This window comes from Rhipicephalus microplus, chromosome 3 (genome assembly GCF_043290135.1).
Source record: "Rhipicephalus microplus isolate Deutch F79 chromosome 3, USDA_Rmic, whole genome shotgun sequence".
NCBI classification, from domain to species: Eukaryota; Metazoa; Arthropoda; class Arachnida; order Ixodida; family Ixodidae; genus Rhipicephalus; species Rhipicephalus microplus.
The window spans coordinates 45,375,026-45,400,416 of NC_134702.1; the positions used below are offsets into that span (position 1 = coordinate 45,375,026).

A 25,391-nucleotide genomic window follows, 5' to 3' on the forward strand; every position below is an offset into this window, starting at 1 on the left:
GTACATTTGTAAAAATGTTGTTAGTTCAGTAAATTGATTTCATTGCTTGTCAAAATAAGAGTTGAATGTTACGTTCAGCAGTCGTATTCTATTACGTCTATCAATAAGATCTCGTACATTTCTAAAAAAAAAAGTTTGACATGTTACTTTCAGCAGTGGTATTCCATAACGTCCATCAATAAGATCTTATACATTTCTAAATATATATATATATATATTTCAGTGATTTTTTTTTTGCTTTTTGGGAGCCATCACTGTCATAAGCATACGCACGAGGGGGCCGATGGAGTGGCAGCCCCCTGAGAGGGGGTGGGAAGTGCTTCGACGAACCTTCGCCCCCCTGAAGGGGAACCATGCGCCCGCTTATGATCCCTGCGGCCAAGCTCTATTCTGTGATAGATGCGACTCGGCCACCGAATGATATACTGCCCATTGCACACCAGATAACTGACAGAGAGAGATGGAGAGGAAAGTCAGGAAGGTTAACCAAGCCAGACAAAAGAGAAAGCCCAGGGCTACAATGCCGGTTGCGTTAGTAAATTAGTAAATCAGAAACAACTAGTTTTGCTACACAAGTATTTTTGCTGTCGAGACAATTTTTTTCTTTTGCATATATTTCCTGCCCCAACGCAGTAAATTTATGCCAGAACTTACACTTTTTTTGACAGTATAGTGACACAAGTGTTCGTCACTTAACGCTTGTTGCTGAAACCCATGCTGGTCTATATAGAAGTGTTTTAGCGATGTGAACATTACCTGTAGACTGTTGTGAGGTCACTTCAGCATGCTTTGAATCTTAACGTTTTATTGCCGAAACGGTGAAAGCTTTTCTCGTACATCAACAACGAAAGCAAAAATAGACTACTGTAAATTTAGTCCTGATAGCAGCATTCAATTGAGCTTCATTACATCATAAAGTTATACAATTCAACCAAGCGTAGACAGAGCTATCGAGTTCTTGGTGTCTTGGGTGATAACAGAGTTCGAAAGTTCCTATAGAGTTTCTATAGAGTTATAGAGTTCCAGAAGCTATAAAGTTCAAGAGTTCTTTAATGACTAAGGCAATCAAATATGAAATATACGTTCAGAAAAAGAGCTTAGAAAAATAAACCAAAATATTCTGCACAAATAAGTTGCCCGAGTGAAAATGATCAGCCTTTGCTTGGGCACTGAACGGCAAATGAAATCGATGGTCGACAACACGTGCATTCGTACCTTACTTGCAGTTCTATTCGGAAGTCAGCTATATGACACGAAGGTGCGTGTGAAAGTGCACGCAGGAAATTTGCCTCGTCGCTTTCTCGTTGTCACTTTAAAGAGCGCAGTGCAAACCTGATACTTGCTGAAGAAGAGCACCGAGATACCATCGAGCTTGTCATTTTTCTTCATGTCAGGTTTGCATTTTGTACGTTCAGTCAAAAAACCTGCACCGGACGTTCGGGTTCATGTTGGAACTTTCGGGACAAGAGAACGTCTTCGCAAAGGGGGGGAAATTCTGCACCGCCTTGTTGCAGTCGGTGCCGACGGGGCTCATGACGGCGTAGCGTCGTAGGCACATCGTCAAGCAGAAGGTCAAGAAGAACACTTGCTCTTCGGTAAAATTGTAGCCAATCCTGTACCGGCGTCCATCCGTTTTCAGCTCCTGTTGAAACGCAGCGTACGCAACTTCCAACGCTGGAACTTCTGGAAAGGCACTCACGTTCCTTTCGGGGCCGTAGCACGTGGCGCGCTCACCGTACTCCTCCATGGACGACTTCGAGAGGATGAAATCGGCGGCGAGGTTGCCGTTGGGGTCCCATCGCAAGCCAGCGACGTCCAATGACCTGACGATTTCGAGCGCCATCAGGAAACCGATGCCTCCGTACAACATGCCTTTTGTGCCGTTCCTATAGAGCAGAGGTCTTACCAGGGCGCTCATAGCAAATAGTACACGATTAAGAGTGGCATCGTAGCTTAGGTACGGTTCTCGGAAACTAGGAGGTTGAGTGGACAATAGCCGGTACAGCTTCCTCCGTTTGAGGTTGCGGATGTTTCGCCGAGACTCGACCCAGTAAGTGGCGAACGACGTCCGGCCTTCCGGAAACTCCTCGTATATCCGTTCCAGAAAGTTAGTCTTCACGAGGATCTCATCGGGCCAGACACGAGCCTCGACAGCCTTGATCTTGTCTCCAGCGAGAAGTTTGCTATCCACGTCCAGCCAGCTGGAGTTGGCAACCTTGTCCGCCCCCGTTACGATCAACGATTCGAAACAGGCGTCGACCAAAGTCCGGTCGGGGACGGAAATGCTCGAGACGAAGAACAGCATCGAGACGAGCAGCTTGTAGGAGATCTCGACGTTCGAGCCACAGAACAGGGCGCGGGACGCGTTCGCGACTTCGTCGCTACCGTGTCGGTCGACGAGAAGGTGGGGATCCGCCACGGGGCCGTACAGCTGCACGAATAGCCATGAGAGATGCCGGACGAGCTGCCTGTCGTTGTACTTGGCGAAGAGGCTGCCGACCGTCCTCACGTACCCTACGTCGGTAATGTACACCTCCGTGGCCGTCGTTACGGGTAGAGGTAAGGTTTTGTTGAGAGCATCAAGCCATCCAGAGGACGACACGGGGTTTGTATACCCGCCTATATCTCCGAGGCTCAACGGTGTGGTTTCCTTCTGAGGACTCGAGGCTGCTCCGCGGAGTTTGCCCAAGATATCCTCCATCGCGCGGCGGTCGGCTTCGAGCTCGTACTCACCGGGAGGGGCGACGTCCGGCACCAACGCGTTCCAAATTCTTCTCCAGTAGGACGTGAACCCACCACTTTTCAATATGCCCCGTTGCTGCACCAGTAGTATGGGCAGGTAACCGTCCGGGGAGATGACGAGCCGCCAGTGCTTCTGGTCTCTGGACTCACTGATGTCAACCGAAAACCAGGCCGGAGCTTCGAAGTCGAATGTGAGTGACACGAACACAGAGAGGGCATCGACGTCTTCTGGAGGGGGCTCGGGCCAGCTCAGTCCAATATGCTTCAAGAAACGCAGAAACTCGGCCGGGTTCGTGCGGTACCTCGAAGGCTCGGCGATGCAGGCAGCGTACATCTCCAGAGCCTTGATACCGATGGGTACATGGCTAACCCCGGCGTTAAGGGTCTCCTCGAGGCCCTCGTACCAGCCGTAGATGATGGCGTCCATGGCTGAGGAGGACGCGTAGTGACCCCCGCTCTTCTGAAATCTGTCAGAAGGAGACAAGACGGAGCAGACATACTTGGAGAAGTCGTCGCAGGGGTCCACGGTTGAAGCCGACGTGATGTTGGCGAGAAGCATGGCATGTTGAATGCAGTCATACGTCTGGCACAAAGGGTTCCCATTATCGTCAGACGCACCACGACGCTCTCGCATGAGGATCATGATGATGGCGAACGCAGCCCAAAATAGACAAAACCCGGCGGCTATCAATGTGGTCTCGCAGAACGCAGCCCTGGACCTCGGAGATGTAGCGGTTGAGTCTGGAAGGCGGCATTGCTGAAAGCAAAGATATGCGAATGACGCGATATACTTGACAAATACTGTTTTTTTTTTTTGGGGGGGGGGATAGTTGAAATAGCATGTTGTGTTTTTGGATGCGTTAGAAAAACAAAGGCAGTGATGTACACAGAGAACGACAAACCGAAGCGATCTAGTAACTGAAGTTTCTTGGAGCATCCTAGCGGCCTACAGTTTAAGCTGTTCGATTCACTGCAATGCCTGTGGTTGCTCACGAATGCTTTTAAGTTGACTCACCACAACATACATTACAGATAAAGAAAATATTAGAGAGGCACAAGCTGTGGTAAGCTAACGAACTGCCGATAAATCATGCAAATGTTGGTGTAATATGTGTCAGGTACCCTGCAGGGGTCCCTGTCATGCTTTCTTTAGGAGATTGCTCGACAAGCGTCTTATGCTTGCGCCTTGTCTGGTGGCCGCCACCGTGTACACCAGTGTTGCCAGTGTACCATTCTCCGGTCGCCGCTGATGGCATCATCTCCGGTGATTTCAACAATGCTCACTAAATGGCGCACCACCACCCAAGGTTATATTTTTCTTTGTTCTGATAAGATTGATTGATTGATATGTGGGGTTTAACGTCCCAAAACCACTATATGATTATGAGAGACGCTGTAGTGGAGGGCTCCGGAAATTTAGACCGCCTGGGGTTCTTTAACGTGCACCCAAATCTGAGCACACGGGCCTACAACATTTCCGCCTCCATCAGAAATGCAGCCGCCGCAGCCGGGATTCGAACCCGCGCCCTGCGGGTCAGCAGCCGAGTACCTTAGCCACTAGACCACCGCGGCGGGGCTTCTGATAAGATCGATTTATTCGAAATACATAAAGCATTAGGCCAACATACAAAAAAAGATTTCGTTTTTTTTCTTGCGAGCCTGGTGGCACACATGTCACCATCCCGTTATAGAGGGGACGCTCATAGCATCAATCCATCCATCCATCCATCCATCGTCAATTTTCCGCTCTATCGAGTTCACACTTGCTCCTCAGAACGTGTGGTCCCACAACGCACACGTTCATGACATCGAACATGATGCCGTCCTAACACCAGCTGACGTGCTCTGCTTCACGATGACATGGAACGGTGGAAACATGCACATTAACATGTTCGTTCCAGTCGCCGGCACCAAAGAGGCGGAGCGTCCTGCGGGTGGTGTCAGGATCTACGAGAAGCTACCTGATGCAATTGAAGATATCGCGTTGCCAATAACCAGCCACAGGAATAACGGGGAGCACGCCGCTGCAAAACTCTCATCCGGGGTAGCAATAATAATGACCACGTACTTGGCACCGAACTTGCCAGAAGATGACGTCACCAAGTACATTGAGAAAACAATGCATCGTTACAGGACCGAGTTCAAAGACGGTCCTTTTGTAGTCGTCGGAGATATGAACGTTGGCATCATGCCAAGTAATTGGATAGTTCAACACGATGTCACGTTACGCTCTCCAATGGGTGTCGTACAACTGCAAACGTCCCACCCCCTTTAGGGGCACCTGCATCGATGTGGCTTTTGCGAACTTTCCACTGCGTCCCACAACCGATAATCTCTTGGGAACATACTTTAGTGATCATAAAGTAATATCTCTAAAGGGAAACAAGTCCCCGAGCTCATGGAGGAATGCCCTTCTTGTACTTAATGATAATGAATAGTGGGGTTTTATGGCACATGAGCTATGACCTTTGTATATATATATTGTACATACTGCTTGCATCATAAAGTAATCATCTCTCAAGAGAAACACACCCCTGAGCTCATCGAGCGATGCCCTTTTTGTACTTTGCAAAAGAACACAGTCTATAAAATGTACATACTTCGTCAAAATATTTACGGTGCATTCAAATGTAAATCAATAAATATTGTATATGCAATGTATATATAACAATATTGCCACGTTTATATATGATGGTAGGAGATGTGTATGGAGGATTCGCGGGTTACCCGATCATCTCCGAGCAGGCTCCTCTAACATCATTTCCTTTGTGGATAAGGCGGTAATTTTTTTACATGCACCCAGGATCAAGACAAACCATTCATTCATTCATTCATTCATTCATTCATTCATTCATTCATTCATTCATTCAAACACTCATTCATTCATTCAGTCACTCATTCGCCGAAATCAAGTGCTGGCGGGGCACTCACCAAGTTCTGCATGCTCTCCAGACCGGACCAGTTGAAAGTGGTCCTGGCTTTCTTCGACTCCCGATTGCACTGCGTCTCCGACGTGAAGTAACTGTAGCCCATCTCGCGGCTTTTACAAGACCTGCACTTGCGTGCACCGCCGACACCACTCGAAGGCTGCCCCTTTTGCGGCGCCCTCAGTGGGTCCATCAGGCCACGCCCATCTGGCTGCGATGCTGCAGCAGAGTGCCCTCGTACGGCTGGCATCAACGGCAAACGGCTTCCCGAGGCCCCAGATTTACCTTGACCTGTGGTGGTATGCAATATGTATGCGTGTGGCTTTGCAGTCATGGCTGTGTCATTTTGAAAGAAATGATACCTGCTGTGCAGGACCGTTTGAAGTAGCAAATTAGTGTACCCGTCATCAGCCCAACGGCTGATGCTAAAATTAAGTACGAGAAATAAGCAGCGTGAGCTCAAAGCGGTGAAGCCAGGATGAAGTGCCTATGATGAATCACGAATCAAACTTGCTCCACTACATATATACCGTTAGAATAAGCAGGAGCCCAGATTGAGGGTAAAACATAGGGGGGCGCTACCCCCCACCCCCTAATCGTCAAAGATGTTCACAGAGATCGTCCCATAGCCTCACTCAGTGAGATCCTTTTCGTAATTAGTTACTGATTGGAATTCAGGCTTACGACCATGCACGTTTTTGGCGATAATGGCGGTGGACGGTTCTGATGTTCCATTCGGAGAGCTCTTTACTACCCCAGCCCTTCATCTGTTGTAAGCTAAGGATCAAAGGGAGGCCGCTGGGAAGGTGAGAGAAAGACGCGTTTACATTGAGTGAGTTGGATTGAGCAAAATCAGCCAAACATGACACCAATTTTGTACGCATCTGAAGGATGCGTTGATTACGAGAATGAGTAATTGGTCAGCAGACTACACAATCATTAGTACAAAAGCGGGGATGTCTTCGAGGGCGTCGTCTTTCTGTAATATACGCAGATAATGAATCCCGCTGACAAGAGAGCCAGTAAAGCGTAGTGGGCATTTATTTGTGGTGTCTGAAGTGTATACTGTAATGCTCCTCCCTTAAAGTGCATGCCATCAATGGGGGCATAGAACAACCCATTCCGTAGGTGGGATTCGAGCCCACAACCTCCAAATTAGGTGCTTGATGCTCTGCCATTTGAGCTACAGCAAAAAGCGCTGCCTCGTTCACTTTCTTTACGTGGTATTTATGTGTGCTTGATACCTGGGGATGTTAGACATCACCACTTCTAGCCCAGGCAGCGAGTGTGGCCCTCCGTTGCAGATCAAGTGGCAGGGAATAGAAGGCGTAATTTGGAAAGGTTCGTGATAGGACTACACGGATGGGAAGAGTGAGCTTTCGTCCGCTTTAACTTGTGTCAATTTAGGTGACAATCATTACCGTACGGTTAAGAAACCACAAATGTCCCCTGTGGTTTTCTGGCATAACTGCGAGTCGCTTTCGTCAGTTGTCTGTAATACAAAATAATCAGTAGACATTCCTGTGCTACATTAAACATGCAAGAGTGAGTCGTTAATGTCATTACGTAGTCGTAACGTCGACGACGACCTCAGTCGGGTGGTTTGAGACGAAACTTCCAAAATGGGCAAGTCCCCCCGAGAAACGGAAATTCTAACCACAAGCAAGCCCCGCCGCGGTGGTCTAGTGGCTAAGGTACTCGGCTGCTGACCCGCAGGTCGCGGGTTCGATTCCCGGCTGCGGCGGCTGCATTTCCGATGGAGGCGGAAATGTTGTAGGCCCGTGTGCTGAGATTTGGGCGCACGTTAAAGAACCCCAGGTGGTCGAAATTTCCGGAGCCCTCCACTACGGCGTCTCTCATAATCATATGGTGGTTTTGGGACGTTAAACCCCACAAATCATAACCACAAGCAATACAGATAGTAGCGAACAGTGCGAGTTGGCCGTCAATAATCTGACAACCAGTGAAGGGCGTCTTCGGTTTTTATGCGGTTTTGAAAATTCCAGCGTTATCTCTCGAGGTTGCGTAAGCTGGGAACCATATGCGAAGTCTTAGCAGAATGATCTCAAGTTATCGCAATGCTTTTCAACCACTGCTGCTAGATCAGCGCCGAGTGTTGCTTACGGTCTTTGCGGATAAAAGCCGAATTTACCAAAATAAAATACGGGTGGCTATCTATCTTAGGAATGAGATGACCAAGGACAAGCCCTAATGGGACGTCCGAGTTAATTGATAGGGGTTTAGATAGGTGACTGTTAAAAAAGACAGAGTTAGAACATTTGGTTAGGATGGAGCCTTGGGTTAAAGGGGGGGGGGGGGTGCCATCACATTTCGAGGCAAAAACAAGCCTCTCGTGGGTTTCTTCTGCATGCTAGGACACCCTGCACGAATGGTCGGACGCGGAAAACGTAGAGACTATACTTTATTTCGTTTTCAAGCTGTACGTAGGTGCTCACTTTTTTGACCAAAGTCCATCCGAAGCCCGTCCAGTACAGTCGTAGCTCTGTAGCAAGGGCAACGAAAGTTGTAGCGGCATCACGCCGAAATCTGTAGTAAGCCTAGGCGTGCGCAGGTTTCCCATTCAGGGGTGGGGTGGGGGTTATCGCAGCACTCCTGCTCCCTGTTCTGTCAATATATGGGGCTGACTTTGCCCCCCTCTAATTCAGCGCGCCCCTCCCGATTATGTTGATGCGTGGGGCTGTGTTTGCACCCCCCCTTCGCAGGTGACTACAGAAGTGGGCGCCCTTTTACTCCCTTGCTGTGCGCCCACCTATTGTAGTGAGGCGAATGACCTCAAGAGACGCCCAACGTACGTACCCGCGAAGCATCGCAGCTGCTGCACGTTTGTTTTGCAGGTGCTTGTGTGGCACGTGTGTGCGAAAGCAGACGATAATCAACACGATGTGCGTCACGTCCTTGTGTGATCACGTGACCAAGCCACCCTACACTGCCACGTCAAAGCCCGAATCGGCACCCATAAACCGAAACCTAAATTGTCTACAGGAAAAAAAATGCGATATAAACTTACTTAGTAAGAAAAAAAAATGAATTTTAGTGCGTGTATCATTTTAGAATACCTTCTTGTTGGGTGAGCCCCTGATCAGCCGATTTCTGCAAAAAACATTACAGTGCCCTACATGTTGAAGACCCTTCTGTCACAAAAAAAACACAAAAAAACTCTTGGGATGTTGTTAGTTTATGCAAGGCAGGTGCCCATGCAGGCTATGCCTTTTCTGTGGATATAGAGGAGTTGTTTTATTCAGCGGCTCATGATGATTTGTTCTTGACGGTGAGGGAGTGCATTCAGGAAAATGGCGAGATCAGCTTTCGAAATTCTACCATAGTGACAGTCGACAGTTTTGCGTTCCTTCTAGATATTTATTTACATGCCACATTTATCTCCTTTAGCGATGACTTCTACATTCAACGGCAGGGCATATGTATTGGATCATGTGTAGTCCTGGTCCTACGTAATATATTTTTAGCCACAGTGGACCGCTCTCCGAGTCGGGAGCTAGCGTTCTCAAGGCCTTCCAGTATGTAGACGACTTTTTAATTGTTTTGTTCAAACAACTAACTAAACCCCCCCCCCCCCCACCCCATAATTAAATGAGTAGAATTTTAACCAGCTTCAGACAATGCGGCAAAGACTCACTGCAGTTTTTGGATATTGATTGATTTGTGGGGTTTAACGTCTCAACACCACTATTTGATTATGAGAGACGCCGTAGTGGAGGGCTCCAGAAATTTTGACCATCTGGGGTTCTTTAACGTGCACCCAAATCTGAGTGCACAGTTTTTAGATATTAAGTTGAATGTTACTCAGCACCACATGATACGCCCCAAAAGCACAGCAAGAGCTCTTGCCTTTTGAGTGTGTGCATCCGAAAATAGTTAAGAGGGTAACTGTAAGCTCTTTACTGGAATCGGCTCGTATCAAGTCATGCCCACACGCCATGCATGATATAGTTCCCAGAATCAAATCAATAGGCTGCTTTCAGCGGGCTTCCCACCCGCAATCATCACGCCTGTGGCTGAGAAACTTCTGAAAGAAGTCAAAAGAAAGAAAATCGTGGCAGTGACAGTGCGACTGCGCAGGAATAATGTCAGAGTTGTGCCATATAGTCAAGCATAACTCGAAGAAAGTGGCAGAAAGGCATGTCCAAGTGTTTTTTCCGGCACCGAAAAAACTCGGCGGTTTTTTCCTAAGGGTGTGTAGGAACTGACAACAGTGAAGCGACTGCGGTAAAAAGCATGAAGGTGCCACAGGGGTTGCGTACCAAATACCGCTCCCGTGCAGTCGTACGTACCGTGGGACAAACAGGGCGTGCTGCATTAATTAACGAGTTGGTGAGCATGCCACATCAATTCCCAAAGAGGAGGGGCGAACATGCCCGTGCATCAGCTCATGCATAGAGTACGAGCCTATATTCGAGAATTTTAGACGAAAGCAAAGAGAGACTATAAGCATTTTATAGTACGGAAATAGCCGACAACCATGCGTGACACTTCTGTTGCTCTGTATAACAAAAAAATCAATTTTTTGAGTGGATTTAGTTGACGTGAGGTGATCTTGACACGTGTTTCCTCCTCCTTCCCCCTTTTCTTCTTTCGATTAATTTGGGACGTATAAAAATAGTGCATGTACAAATGGCGACCAAATGAATAAAATCAGTCGCGAGTTTGTGCTCTTTCCGTTTACTCTGTCCTTTTCTTGCGTTCGCCCGATCGATTGCGCAGCGATTACCTTCACTGCCTGCATCATGCTCCTTGGAACTGTAAGAAACGCTTTCGGCAAAGAACACGCTAGCCGCAAATATGGTGCCACCACCCCTTTAACGCCTTTCGGGAGAGGTCGTTCTGCCACCTGAGTAAGGAGGATATTCCGTTTGAATCCGCGCAAGAAGATGCATACCTGCAACGGCCGGTGTAGGTGCACCGCTACCCCCTGAATTCGGCGGCGCGAGCCCGTGGTCGCACTGGTTTTGCGGAATCGCCGCGTTGGAGGCAACGCCTGTGCGCTGTGGCAATACCGGCTGCGCCCACTGTCCGAACAGCTGGAACACGCTCTTGGGGCGCAAACCCGCGACCGCCGTCGTTGTGTCGTCGATTCTGGTGCTCGGGGACAGGTCGAACAGGCTGCCGCCCCATTGGCGAGACGACGATTGCCTGCGGCATTGAAGAACGTCGATTTCACAGCACTCACTGTTAAGGCCGAAGCGTTATATGCCACAGCAAACACGAAAATTGACCACCGGCAGCGTCGGCGTCTCCCGGCGTCAGTGATGCGAAAAGATGACGTCAACATAAGACGTCGTCTAAACATGGCACCTGAATTTGTAGCTACGAAGCTGTGGCACTACGGTGGAGTTGTTTTCGGTAATGGTTAACGAATGACGACAACATGAAGTCACGGGCAACCGGTTTTAGGCGCCTATAGCGCACAACGGTATATGTAATACTTATTCGTTCTCAAGTGTCATGATGGACGCCGCCCATGTGCGAAGTACCGAAGTATTTGGAAAAAGACAGCGAAAAGCACCCGCAGTGTGGTAGTGCCTGCATGGGCGCTCGCTTTGTTGACTGACATTCGTAATTGACAACAAGTTAGAGAGAACCAACCTGGAATAAGTTGTATTCCGCATTCCGTTATACGGCCTATGTTCGCTGAATGCTAGATTTTGTAAGAAGACGTAACCCACTCACTTTCCCGGAAGAATAGCTTCTGAAGACGTCGGAACGCCAGAGCCATCTGACGGCAGTGGCTCACCCAACGTCGTCCTCGTCAGAGCCTCTGAGAGTTGTCGCGGTCCTTCGCTGCCGGGGGTGGTTGTCCCTGCTCCCTGGGGTAGTTTGCCACCGCAGACAATGCTATCCTTGCGTAAAGGAAACACCGGGGCTTCAGAGCTGTGTATCGGCACAGCGCTACTTTCGAAGACGGGCAAAGTCGAGACAGATGATGCCCTCCACGACGTCGAAGTGGCGGACGGTGTCACGAAGGTACTCGTGGGCGTCAACGTGGCCGACGTTCGCGATGTCGTCGAATCGTGCGTCAGCGCGCTGACGTCAGACTTTTCGTCGGTACTGCGGTGCCGTGAGGACTTCTTCCGTTTCTTGCGCTTCTTCTGCTTCTCCTGGCTCTCGCTCTTCGGTTCTTTTTGTCGCGTCATGGCCGTCGTGTCATTGCTGCGAACAAGCGCGCAGTTATTAAAGCGAAAGCCCTTAATGACTCATAATACCCGCGGCATCCGACCGCCTATCTATCCGTGCTTTGGAATGGTGCTCGCTGTGGCATCTCCTCATCACTCTCTTTCTCTCTATAAGAAATCACGCGATGCCACAGCAGGGCACACTAACAGTTGCGCCACCACAGCTGTGGCCTCTACCCCTTATATGATCTCACCAATTACGTGATGGTACAGTGGCGGAGGCGTCAAACCGTCTGTCTGTCCATGCCCCATCACACCCTCTTTGCAATCTCATGAAAAAAAAAAAGGATACGGTATAGCCAGTTGAACGGACTTTCGCAGAACACACTTTGTAACTTACAAAGTGTCTTTGCATTTTTGGGAAGAAGCCTCACATGCATCATCAAACGCACACATTGACCGTTGGCGTCACCAGCGTCAACACGAGTGATGCAAAAAATAATCACGGGGTGACGTCCCTGTGTCATGCCATGATGACGTCACAAATAAATGTGTTACATAATGATGTCATTGTAACGTCGTCATGACGTCTCACAAAGCGACGTCAAATGATGACGTCATCACATGCCGTCGTCTATTGATCAATGGTGGGCCGATCGTGCAGGCAGCGCAAGACCACATAAACTGCAGAAACCTCGCAAAGCTTCCAATCCCGGTGACAGTACGAAACCACGTTACGTCTAGAAAACTTTTGAATGGAGGTGGGGCAGGATCGATACGTCGATTAGTATAAAAGAAGAAAATGGCCTTGTAGGTGAAAGCATACGGAAGTTTTAACAAACTTAACTATAAAGCATCGCAAACCGTACGATACGTAGAATGCACCAACAATGTCGCCTATCAGATTCCACTTTCAAGCAGGGGATTCTGTGTAGACCAAACAGGAAGGTGTCTAAATGACCACCTTCGTGAGCACAACAATAATGTACGCAATGCTAAAGAAGATTTTAGGGTCATTCATTGCCGTTCCTGCGGATGCACCTCCCTGTTTGAAGAGACCCCAACCATCGGCAGACGTCACGACCAGTGCACTGGCAAAATCATCGAAGCCGCCCATATTGCGCAAGAAGGTTTATTAAGCATCAGCATGGTATCTGTCTGTTAATTGACGAAATAATTATCTTTTTTAGGAAATGCGCGTGTAATCATACCTTGAAAAAAGTCTTGTCATGCTTTATTTTTTTTCTCAATGTTTTTTCATATATATTTTCTTTTCATGTGAAATAAAGATTCAGTTTCTAGTCAGCGCTTGTCTGAGTCTCTTCTTTTGGGTCGCCGTGTAGAATAGCGTGCCGTTCGTACTTCATCATGCAAAATCAACTAGCCAAAAATTTTCTACAGAGTTATATTCCTTAGCAAACCTTCAATTCGGTCTAGTTGGTACGGAATCGCAATTTGTAGTTGCGCTGGGCAAAGTGTGGAAAGTTTGCGCATAACTTGCCCGGTCCTTTTGTTTAGTGACTCGTTCGGGCATTATGCTCAGCGCAACTACATCACAATAAGGAATCTCCCTGCTGAAGGGCATCTAAACAACTCCGTCTTCGAATACGAGAGAATGGTTCTTTTCTCTAGCCTTGGCTACAATTCCCACAAGCGCCACTTCCTTCACCTATATCTTCCTCAAACAATGCCATGGCACTATGCGTTGAGAGTAAAAGGATTCCAGGCTTTTCGGCTGCGCGCGCGAGTATCTTAGTTGCGGAGTCTAAAACGCACAAGACAAGCTGAAATCAAATGTTCGCACATTGACATTGACATGTGGGGTTTAACGTCCCAAAACCAATATGATTATGAAAGACGCCGTAGTGGAGGGCTCCGGGAAATTCGACCACCTAGGGTTCTTTAACGTGCGCCAAAATCTGAACACACGGGCCTACAACATTTCCACCTTCATCAGAAATGCAGCCGCCACCGCCGGGATTTGATCCCGTGACCTGCGGGTCAGCAGCCGAGTACGAATGATCGCACATGATAGCTATGCGGAATAAGGCAGAAAGGGCGTGTGACGGCATGTCAGAGCAAGGTATATATAGGAGACAATTCACAACTGATATTTCTCGCCTATAGACCAATCGAGAGTTCGTTTCCTCGTGATGCGACTCCAACAGACTGCTGCGCCATGAATTGTGCCCACAAAAGACGGACAATGCCGGGAGAGTATAACGCATTCGTTTTTGATTGATATGTGAGATTTAACGTTTCAAAACCATGATATGATTATGTGAGACGCCGTATAGTGGAGGGCTCCGGAAATTTATACCACCTGGGGTTCTTTAACGGGCACCCGAATCTGAGCACACGGGCCTACAGCATTTTCGTCCCCATCGAAAATGCAGCCGCAGCAGCCAGAATTTGATCCCACGACCTGCGAGTCAGCAGCCGAGTATCTTAGCCGCTAGACCACCGTGGGGGGGTTACGTGTGTTCTTCGGATTTGTAAAGGTTTCTTAGCGGCCCTCTAAAGGGGGACGGTTTGGCATAATCAAATGGTACGAAGGCCAAATGCAAGGAGATAAACGCGAATCAAACCGATTTACCACCGTTATCGTACTTATATGACTGGGCTAACACATATAATAATAAATGAGCAAGTCCAAAAGTAAAAAGAAATTTTCAGGTGGACCGCCTATTACGAGTGCATAGACTAGAGCGTCATTAGCGTATAGCAACAACTGATAGCGCCAACGAAGTATTACGAAGTATGTTTAGGAAAAAAGAAGCTATTATAGGCATACCGAATATTTCGATAGTTGATATTTCTATAGACGGACATCAGGCGTGCTATGCAGGATGATCCGAGCTTCTCGAGCAGACGAGTTTGCTCCGAGCTCGCTCCAGGGTGGCCATGGCAGGAAACAGTGCGGAGTGCGTGATAGCAGCGTTCATAAAAATGGCCACAAGAACGCGCGTGGCGTTAGAAATACATGTGGGACATTTGCGGCGGTTATTAAAGAAACACCTCGTGCGAACGCGTCACCCTCAGTCAACATTAGAACAGTGCCGCAGCGACGTCAGCGGGATTGTCGCGCTATCTTCTTGCCGACTCAACACGCGCCTCCCGTAGGCGTGTTCGTGGGAGTTCGTCCTATTTCGGACAGGTGCTTCCGTTACACTTGTAGCATAGAAATATCCACTCTCGAAGGCAGCAAGAGTGCACACGCAGCACCCTTGCTGCTTCCGTGCTGCTCGTGTCGCTTCTATCAAATATTGTAGGTAAATAAAAAGAGAGGTGTTCACCAAGGGAGCTCCCATCCTGGCGGCCACGCGGCTGTGAGTGAACACGTTGTGGGCGTGGAGAAATTGAACGCGAGACATCGTAGTCACGTGACATCACTTTTAATTCTGCGTGCATGTGTGCATAGTCTGCGCGATAAAGCTGATAGATTGATTAATCGTGCCGCTCGACGTGAGTATATACTACTCCTCGGCAAGAGTAAACGTGATGGGTGTACGCGATCTTCGCCACGGTCGTCTGTCAATCAAACTGATTGACGCGTGAACTCAGATACCAACTCGTTCATTCTCAGAAGGCCCCAGTCGAACTCGCGACTGAGATGGCACCGGAGTGACTGTCACGCGTTTCATGCGGGGGACGCTATGCAGCAGCTTCTTTGCATGTAAAATAATTGGGTCAGCTTATAACATGTGCAAGGCTGAATCTATAAAAAAGATTGTCATAACCTAAATTCTTCCAGCTTTTTAAGTAGATCATCTACTCATCCGCTTGGTCGACCTCGAAGTGGAGACCACATAAGACGTCTTAATTTTGATTATACGAAGTGACTAAAGCTTTATGACCATTACACTGAACTGTTCCGTCATACCCATATTTGACCTTATTAGCACAAAATTTATTCGGACACCAGTACGAGAAGCTCGTGCTCCCATGGCGGGGGGGGGGTGGCTAATTTAGATCGCATGTTCTGGCGATGTCCCTCGTTACTGGGCATCGATCACGCCAGCCAAGTCAAGTGATTCTCCGCCAGCGGAAGCCCCAACAACGGGCATCAGCTACGGGCCGTCCAGAGAGCCCACGATGAGGCATTAAGGTTTAGTTTGCCTGTCCTAAGGTGGGTCGAGACCACTGCGTGCTGGTGGCGTCTCTCAAGACTAACAATAAAGTTTTGTCAACCAACTTGCATATCAGTACATTCCAGGTGATCGTTGGTTAACCACGATCGCAGTGTTCCTTCTCATTAGAGTTCATGACCGTACATAGACGTTCATTACTGCCATCGGAACATACGACGTACCCATAATTCAGGAAATGCGGGTGCTTGATGGAGACATCTATGGCGCCTCGTGTCGAATGGCACATTACTGTGTAGCAGACTCACTTGGAATCGGAAGGCTTGTTCTGGTCAGTGGACATTGGGAGAATTCCGGCTGCGCACTATTCTGATGCGTCTTCTCGCAATTCCCCGCCTCTTCTTCTTCCTCTTTGTATCCGTTTTGCCATTCTGATGATGATGTTAATCAATGAAAAGTGGCAAGTGCATGCAAAATTGTTAAGATGATGATGATTTTTCCGATCGCATTAATCCACAATAGTAGTTGTTCCAATTACCAAATAGGTGGCATGATGTGATGATCTGTAAAGGTTTGAGAAACTAGAAATTTCGAAGATAAATAAGACGTAAAAGAAGTTAAAATTTTGAAAAAACAAGTGGCCAGATCCTTAGACGGTAAAATAAGAGGTTTGTATTAAAATTGAAACCCTGCAGATTAAAGTGCAGAAACCTCTACTTCCCTTTTCTTCCGCTCACAGCAAGTTAGTTAAGCAATGCATAGCACGAACCTGTCTTGAGAATGCCTTAAATAGATCGTGCGCCCACAATATCTCTGCGAGCTTCAAAGCTCAAGTTTCCCGGCTTAAGGCTTCGGGTTTCCCCGAGGCGTTTTATCGCTTCCGTTGCTGGGACTATCCTGCGGACTAATAAGGCAGAGCAGAGGCAGCGACCAAATCCGAGCAACGCGGATACAGAGCGTGAAATGATAGCCGTGATTCCATACAAACACCAGATATCACACAGGCTCAAGAAAATCGGAAAACGAGTTGGAGTTCGTGTCCTGTTCTCAGCACCGTTCAAATTAATCACCCTCACCAAATCTACAAACCCCCTGAAAATGCAGTCATCAACCGAATGCAGAGTTCAACATAGAAACAGGTATGCGGCATGCTCTCGGGAAGTTGTCTTAGGACCCCCCTTTCATGCGGTGCTTGTTATGTCGGAACGACCGGAAGGTGTCTGAACGATCGGCTGAGAGAACACGCTAACAATGTTAGAAACTGGAAAGATGGTTTTCTTGCTCAGCACTGCACTGAGTGCAATTGTGCGCCCCTTTTCAAGGACACAGCGACGCTGTAGAAGCACAAAGATGAGCGCACCCGAGTCATTGTCGAGGCTGCGCAGATGGCACGCGAACAGGTGCCTTGCATTAGCAAGCCCTCCGTTTCCCTGGCTGGGTAGCCAGCTGGTCTGAGAACTAGCTAACCTCCCCGTTCTTCCTCTTTCAATCCTCCTCCTCCTCCTCCTGCTCGTCCTCCGTGTCCCTGTCCGAGAAGGAACTAAGGTTCCTCGAAGGTTTCGGTGCGCGCAAGTAGTTATACTATATTTACTTTTCTGTCTTGTTTCCTTATAGATTTTTCTTTGCCTTTTTTCTGTGCTTTTGTTTTTTGTTTTGTTTTTTTTTCTTACCCATGTTCTGCTCTTCATGGCATATGGTTTTTTTTCACATGGTCACTCTCCTCTATATATGTTCGCGCTCTGCGCAATAAACTCAGTTGGGAGTTAGCGCTCGTGTCCTTCGTGTCCTTCTTGTCTCTGTGTCATCGTTTTGTTCTCGTGCTATAACTATCGTCATGCCATACCAACTAGCCCAAGCTGCCACACTTTTAAGCGCAAGCCCTTGTACAAACAGAAACATAGAAATTCATAATCAATATAGGCAATAACGATCATGATCTTAACTCCTATTAATCACCATCCTTATCATCGTCATCATAAAATGATGACGACGACGACGACGACAACGACGACGACAACAACAACAACAACAACAACAACAACAACAACAACAACAACAACAACAACAACAACAACAAAAAGAAGGAAAAGAAGAAGGAGAAGAAAAAATAGGGTTTCACTTGCTGAAACCACGCCATGGCCACATCTTCAAGGAACTTGGCTTGATTATGTGAGATGCCACACTGAAGGGCTGCGGAAATTTTCACCATCTGGCGTTCTTTAAATGGACACTAAAGAGGAAGAATCACATGTTGAGATTAAAAAAAAAAGGCACTCTAAGAACTCTAATGCCATAAGTTTCGTGGCCATAAGTTCCTTATTAGCTGACAAAACCAGGTTAAATTTTGTGCCGGAACGTCACGAAATTTTGTGGTGTTTTCGTGCCAGAACGTCACGAAAACACCACAAAATAATTTGTGGTGTTTTTGCAACATTGGCTCGATGAAATTTTCTGAAGCATTGTATGCTAGGTCTGTGTTAGCCAAAGATGACCACGTACTCCAGTATTATCGATTATAAGCCACGTAGAAGCCAGGTTACATCTTCAAAATTTGTGACGTCACGGGGTGTTTGTTGCGTGAATTTGGAGGTGGCATCTCCACTCGTATTTTGTTTTCCCTCGTTTTCTTGCTTACCAAGGATCGTGTCGAGGTAGAAGTGGTGTTTTAGGTATTCGTTGTGCTCTTTAGTGTCTTTTTAACGATCACTGACATAAACAGAGGCTACGCACACATACGCACACATATATACTACGATGATACATATTGTTGCGAACGACGGACCGATCCCGCCGAAGCCACCTCTGTTGAGAAAGACGGCGACGCCAACACGGTCCCGATGGCGCCACTGCTTCCAACTCCGCCGGGAAGGTCACCAGCCGTTTGGTAGCGTATGTTTATCAGCTCGCGACTGCTTCTGCGCAGAGCTGATAAGACGAGCGGACGAGACGACGGTGAGTTGAACAAGGTTTATGTGCAGCATATTTACAGAGGCGTTACAATTTCGGCACTGGGGCCGACAGAGACTCGAAGAGCCGAGCTCTCTTCTCTAACACATAGGTCAGCCTTTCGCCTAAGACCGCTGACTCACACACATGTCGGCTCTCCGACACGGGGACTCCTCTCCTAGGACCTCCGATCGCGACGCGCCGCAGGGCTTCTTTTATTTACACCGGGTCCAACCAAAATGTCCAATCAGAAGCGCCGCTGGTCGTCAGGGCAGATTCCGCCAATGGGGGTCGCCGCGCCATGCGTCAGACCACCAGACACGCGGACGCCGGCTCGCTGTCACGCGCGCAGCTGACTCACTGCACGTGGGCCAGAGGGGCGCCGCGCGTGTTCACGCCGTCGAGGTGATCGCGCCAGGCCGACTGCGGGCTGGCCTTGACCCAGATTGCCTTCTTCAGAGGCACGGTCGTTTGACGAGGACTCGCTGGCATAACAATATGCACATACATATAACAATTCATGATCAAAATAGGCATATGAAGTCTATGAAGTATATAACTGTCTACACTTATACCTGCATGCACACATATACTACATGACACATCAATAAGCGCATATTTACGCTAACCGATGAGTGCAAGTCGCTGGCATAAAAAATGTTAAAAAGATGGCTCTAATTAGACACCGAAAAGGAAAAATTTTCTTTATCATGATTCAGTTGAGTAAGTCAATGTTTTGTAGTGACCATGTAGTGGCTCAACCGGCGGAGCGTCGCAGTGTGTAATCGTTTGAGCAGAATTAATTAGCTGTGTTGGTACGTGCTTGAAACGGTGTTAACGATTCAGCATGTCAATTTATACAGTCAGCCGAGACATCAGAAGTTGGATGAATGGATAATATTCCAGTGATAAATACTTCTTAACTCGTAACCAATAAGCCCCAATGGATACCCATCTTCAAGATATTTGTTTATAATAAAAAAAGGAAGTTTATTATCAGAATAAGGCGACGTATCTGTAGTTCCTGCATATCATTTTCTTGCATGGTAGCTGTTGGGTAGTGTGTTATGCCGTACTTAGAGAAGGTGAAGTGAATGTATTTACGTTGAATCATTTGTGTGTTATAAATACTTTTTTAACGCATAGGTCTCAAATGATGCATGCCCCGCCGCGGTGGTCTAGTGGCTAAGGTAATCAGCTGATAACCCGCAGGTCGCGGGATCGAATCCCGACTGCGGCGGCTGCATTTCTTATGGAGGCGGAAATGTTGTAGGCCCTGTTGCGTAGGACGGGCCTATCCCGCCGCTGACCTCCACTGTTGCGAACGACGGACCGATCCCACCGAAGCCACCACTGTTGCGAAAGACGGGGACGCCAACACGGCCTCGAAGGCGCCACTGCTTTCAACTCCGCCGGGAAGGTCACCAGCCGTTTGGTAGCGTATGTTTATCAGCTCGCGACTGCTTCTGCGCAGAGCTGATAAGACGAGCGGACGAGACGACGGTGAGTTAAACAAGGTTTATGTACAGCATATTTACAGAGGCGTTACAATTTCGGCACTGCGGCCGACAGAGACTCGAAGAGCCGAGCTCCCCTCTCTAACACATAGATCAGCCTTTCGCCTAAGACCGCTGACTCACACACATGTCGGCTCTCCGACAAGGGGACTCCCTTCTCGTAGGACCGCCGATCGCGACGCGCCGCAGGGCTTCTTTTATTTACACCGGGTCCAACCAAAATGTCCAATCAGAAGCGCCGCTGGTCGTCAGCGCAGATTCTTCCAATGGGGTTGCCGCGTCATGCGTCAGACCACCAGACACGAGAACGCCGGCTCGCTGTCACGTGCGCCGCTGACTCAATGCACGTGGGCGAGAGAGGCGCCGCGCGTGTTCACGCCGTTGAGATGTTCGCGTCAGGCAGACTGCGGGCTGGCCTTGACCCAGATTGCCTTTTTCAGAGGCACGGACGTTTGACGAAGACTCGCTGGCATAACAGCACCCCCGCCGCCAGACAATGCACCGGAAAGACGAGCTGCTTCCACGGGGCTCGGATGTCAGGTGCGCTCGTTCGCCAGGTCCCTCCAGGTTCGCCTCCAGGGCCATGGGGAGAATACAGCTCCAGACTGTTCCGGGAACACATCCCATTTTTGACGACGGATCCTAGCTCCACTGGCTTGTCGCCACAACTTGCTGGCCAACTTCGCTCGTCTCTTCTGACCATCTTCGGTTTCAGCACTTGTCGATGGTTCTGCAACTTGCTAAGAACGGTTCGACAACAGACAACACACGACACAAGCAAGTGCCCTCGGTCACCCGACAGAACACCAGACAAAGTATAGTACAACATATACCTATCTACGTGTTAATCGGAATTTTGTTCCCTCTACATCAAGAGGCACATGTGGGACAAAAGACTCTTAAAATGACAACTCAATTTTTTTCCCACGTACAACAACGTAACGAATTAGAATACCACAAAGGTGACCCCTTGAGATCACTCTGAACGAGAGCGCTCAGCCCCGGTCGTGATGAGGTCAAAATTTTGCCCCGAATCGCCAGCGAGAAACCGAAAGGTTGAGAAGTTACTAGCTGGGACGCACTGCTCAATGCACCTGCATTAGCGTATACCTTTCCTTTTTTTCTTTAGCGAACGTCAAAGTTGCGCTGTGGAGCAACATGCTCCACTCCAGTAACCGGCCACTTTTAGGCGACGATACCTATGCGGCACCAAGAGCGGCTCACACTTGCGACGTTGCACAGGGGAACAACGATACGGCTTGCTACGGATTGACTCCTCACCGCTTAGCTCGATATCGTGTTCGATCACCCTCATGTTTCCGGGGCAGTCCGAAAACACGTCTTCAAACTCGGGACCAATCTTTCTCAGGTCCTCTTTCTCAGGTCCTCCTTCACTTAAGCTAGGCTCTAGGTTTATCTGCTCCCGGATTACTTTCGATCCCCCTTCGATCACCTCACTAGAACTCAAATTTTCTGCTTCCTCTTCCTCTGAAACCTTCAACAGCTGATTTACGACCGCTTGATGTTGAACATTGGGTTTCATCAAGTTGTAAATTTTGTTCTGCCGCCTTCCTACTTGCACCTCATAATTTGTATCGCAAGGCTTCGATAATACTTTGGCGGGCCCTTCCCAATCAACCTCAAGCTTGTTCCTTTTGGATGGCTGCAGCCGCATTACCTGATTATCAACTTCAAAAGCGCGCTTCTTCCCCGATTTCTCGTAGTGCTCCTTCGACAGCACTTTTGCCGCGTTTTCCTGGCTTTCCACTCGCGCTTCAATTTGGCTTTCCACTAGCGCTTCAATTTGGCTTTCCACTAGCGCTTCAATTTGGCTTTCCACTAGCGCTTCAATCTGGCTTTCCACTAGCGCTTCAATTTGGCTTTCCACTAGCCCTTCAATCGAGAGATCCTCACTCTGCTCTCGAATGAGCGTCTCTCGATCAACTCTCGGCAGCTCGCTCCAACTTTCCGCTACAGGCGAGAGCGTTGCAGCCCTCTCGCTCTGATTCAATGGCGCCATGTCGTCTCCCCCAACGCATACGGCCGCTTCCGCGACGGGCCGCTCGCGTGACTGCTCACATGACTCACGCGGAAAAATTTCCTCTCTGAGGTTCCGTCGACCCGCCGACAAGGTCACCTGAGCGTTCACCGCATTGAACCAGATCAAGCTCCTGCGAAAGCTTTCGCGCTTGCGATCGCGTGAGGGCCATGCACGCTAAGTTGGGGAAGAACGATTTGCCCTGCTCTTTGAGAAGCTGCTCTGAGTTGTTGGAGAAAAGATATGGAAAACGATCATTTAGCGCGGCAGACACAGCTGCTTCGGTGCGAAGCTTACCGAACGGGCCTTCAATAACCACCGTGGCGATTGGTAAGAGAACGCTCTGCACCTCGGCGACTTGCCTGATCCACGCGCATTCTCCTGTGAAGTCGTCCGGAGACACCAATGAAGGATGGACAACGTCCATGGTTGCCGCTGAGTCTCTAAGTGCTCGGCACGTTTTCTCATTGACCCTAATTTCTTGGAGATACGGCTCCAACAACCGCATGTTTTTTCCTGATTCTCGGATTGTTGCGAAGGCAAATTTTTCCTGACAGTTTCTAGCGATGTGCCCTTCCTTTTTGCAGTTGTAGCAGATTAGTGGCTTCCGTGATTCAAACGCCCGTGGGGTATCAGTGCGTTGTTTAGAAACCTCACTCGATTTTTCCGCTTCTGTTTTCCCTTCCTCTACAGTGTCCTTCGTAAGAGACGGGTCCTTTTTGAAATTACGGTGCGGAGCGGGTTTCCGTTGATCAGGTTTCTTTGAAAAGCCCTCTTTTCTTTCATCCTTTTCAACGCGCACTGCCCTGCTATGCAACTTTCGGCGAGTATAATACTCCTCAGCTAACTCTGCTGCCTTGTTTAGCTGTACTTCACCAAGTTTGTCCTGCAGCCACAGTTTGACATCCTCCTGGATGCAGCGGTAGAATTGCTCCAATGCAACGCATTCCACCACTTTATCGCGGTCGTCATAAACACCTTCGCCCTTGAGCCATTCAATCAAATCGGCTTTAAGACGAAACGTGAAGTCAACGTGTGACTCAGTCCCCTTTTTAGCATACCGGAACCTTTGCCTGAAAGCCTCGGGTGACAACTTATAACGTCTCAAGAGCACTTCCTTAACCTCGTCATAGCTCTCAAACGCTTCCCTAGACAAGCAAGTTAATGCGTCGGACACTTCGCCGGGAAGAAGAGCTAACAGGTTCTGCGCCCAAAGAGACCGCTCCAAAGCGTTTCGCTCACAGACGTGTTCAAACTTGACGAGATACTTCGCCATGTCCTCGCCTACTACGAACGGTGGCAGTTGGTCCCGAATTCTAAAACCGCTGACCTGAACTGTTGAAGAAGCTACGCTAGGCGCCTGCGAACACTGTAGGGTTGCCAATTCTAGTCGTTTCAACTCGAGACGCTCCTGTCTCTCGGCCTCCTCGCGACGTTCGCGCCTTTCAGCTTCTTCACGTTCGTGAGCTTCGCGCCTTTCAGCTTCTTCACGTTCGCGAGCTTCGCGCCTTTCAGCTTCTTCGCGAGCTTCGCGCCTTTCAGCCTCCTCACGTTCGCGAGCTTCTACTTCTCGCCTTTCAGCCTCCTCACGGCGTGCTTTAATATCCACCCAGGCCTCATCGACTTCCTCAGCCGACACTCCCTCATCCTTCATGATCGCAAGGATCGCTTGCTTTCGTTTCGCACGGCCCAAAGTAATGCCGAGTTCCTCACAAATTTCGATGAGTTCCTTCACTTTAAGGTTCTCCATCGTTCACACTAGCCTCTTGCTGTTTGCCCCTGTTAAGAATTTACTTGCCGTACCCACTACAAGCCTACTAGCTAGACGCGCAAGCAATTTTTCACACTCCCGTGTTTACCCCCTCCGCATTAACTTTGGTTTCAAAGCGCTTCGACTTGGCTTGAAACGATCAAAGCTCACTCTAATGCTTCACACAGCCCTTCTCTAAACTACTACAACCTGAGCTAGAGTAGTCTAGTGAACTGAGGGGAAAACATCAGGCACTCACCGCATCGATGTCGCTGACGCCGGCCGATCCCGCAGCTGCCAACCACTGTTGCGTAGGCGGACCTATCCCGCCGCTGACCTCCACTGTTGCGAACGACGGACCGATCCCACCGAAGCCACCACTGTTGCGAAAGACGGGGACGCCAACACGGCCTCGAAGGCGCCACTGCTTTCAACTCCGCCGGGAAGGTCACCAGCCGTTTGGTAGCGTATGTTTATCAGCTCGCGACTGCTTCTGCGCAGAGCTGATAAGACGAGCGGACGAGACGACGGTGAGTTAAACAAGGTTTATGTACAGCATATTTACAGAGGCGTTACAATTTCGGCACTGCGGCCGACAGAGACTCGAAGAGCCGAGCTCCCCTCTCTAACACATAGATCAGCCTTTCGCCTAAGACCGCTGACTCACACACATGTCGGCTCTCCGACAAGGGGACTCCCTTCTCGTAGGACCGCCGATCGCGACGCGCCGCAGGGCTTCTTTTATTTACACCGGGTCCAACCAAAATGTCCAATCAGAAGCGCCGCTGGTCGTCAGCGCAGATTCTTCCAATGGGGTTGCCGCGCCATGCGTCAGACCACCAGACACGAGAACGCCAGCTCGCTGTCACGTGCGCCGCTGACTCAATGCACGTGGGCGAGAGAGGCGCCGCGCGTGTTCACGCCGTTGAGATGTTCGCGTCAGGCAGACTGCGGGCTGGCCTTGACCCAGATTGCCTTTTTCAGAGGCACGGACGTTTGACGAAGACTCGCTGGCATAACAGCCCGTATGCTCAGATTTGGGTGCACGTTAAAGAACCCCAGGTGGTCTAAATTTCCGGAGCCCTTCACTACGGCGTCTCTCATAATCATATGGTGGTTTTGGGATGTTAAACCCCACATATCAATCAATCAAATGATGCATGCATACTCGCGAGTAAGTCTGATAATGTTATAAATAATAGAATAACAGCATTTCAGATGCCACTGCAAGAGG

General features: G+C 48.9%; 2 protein-coding genes across 2 annotated transcripts; both read right to left on the minus strand.

Annotated features, from left to right (window-relative positions):
* Positions 1-890: 890 nt before the first annotated feature.
* LOC142802965 (membrane metallo-endopeptidase-like 1) lies at positions 891-5,950 on the minus strand. The gene is made up of 2 exons (XM_075888050.1): positions 5,674-5,950; positions 891-3,499 (listed from the first exon to the last, which is right to left on the minus strand). The coding sequence occupies exons 1-2, from the start codon at positions 5,917-5,919 to the stop codon at positions 1,412-1,414; spliced, it is 2,334 nt and encodes a 777-aa protein (XP_075744165.1). The 5' UTR covers positions 5,920-5,950; the 3' UTR covers positions 891-1,411.
* An 11,441-nt stretch (positions 5,951-17,391) lies between these two features.
* On the minus strand, positions 17,392-24,497 carry LOC142802790 (uncharacterized). The gene is made up of 3 exons (XM_075887833.1): positions 23,959-24,497; positions 22,770-23,859; positions 17,392-17,431 (listed from the first exon to the last, which is right to left on the minus strand). Exons 1-3 carry the CDS (start codon positions 24,155-24,157, stop codon positions 17,392-17,394), a joined length of 1,329 nt encoding a protein of 442 aa, XP_075743948.1. The 5' UTR covers positions 24,158-24,497.
* Between the last annotated feature and the right edge of the window lie 894 nt (positions 24,498-25,391).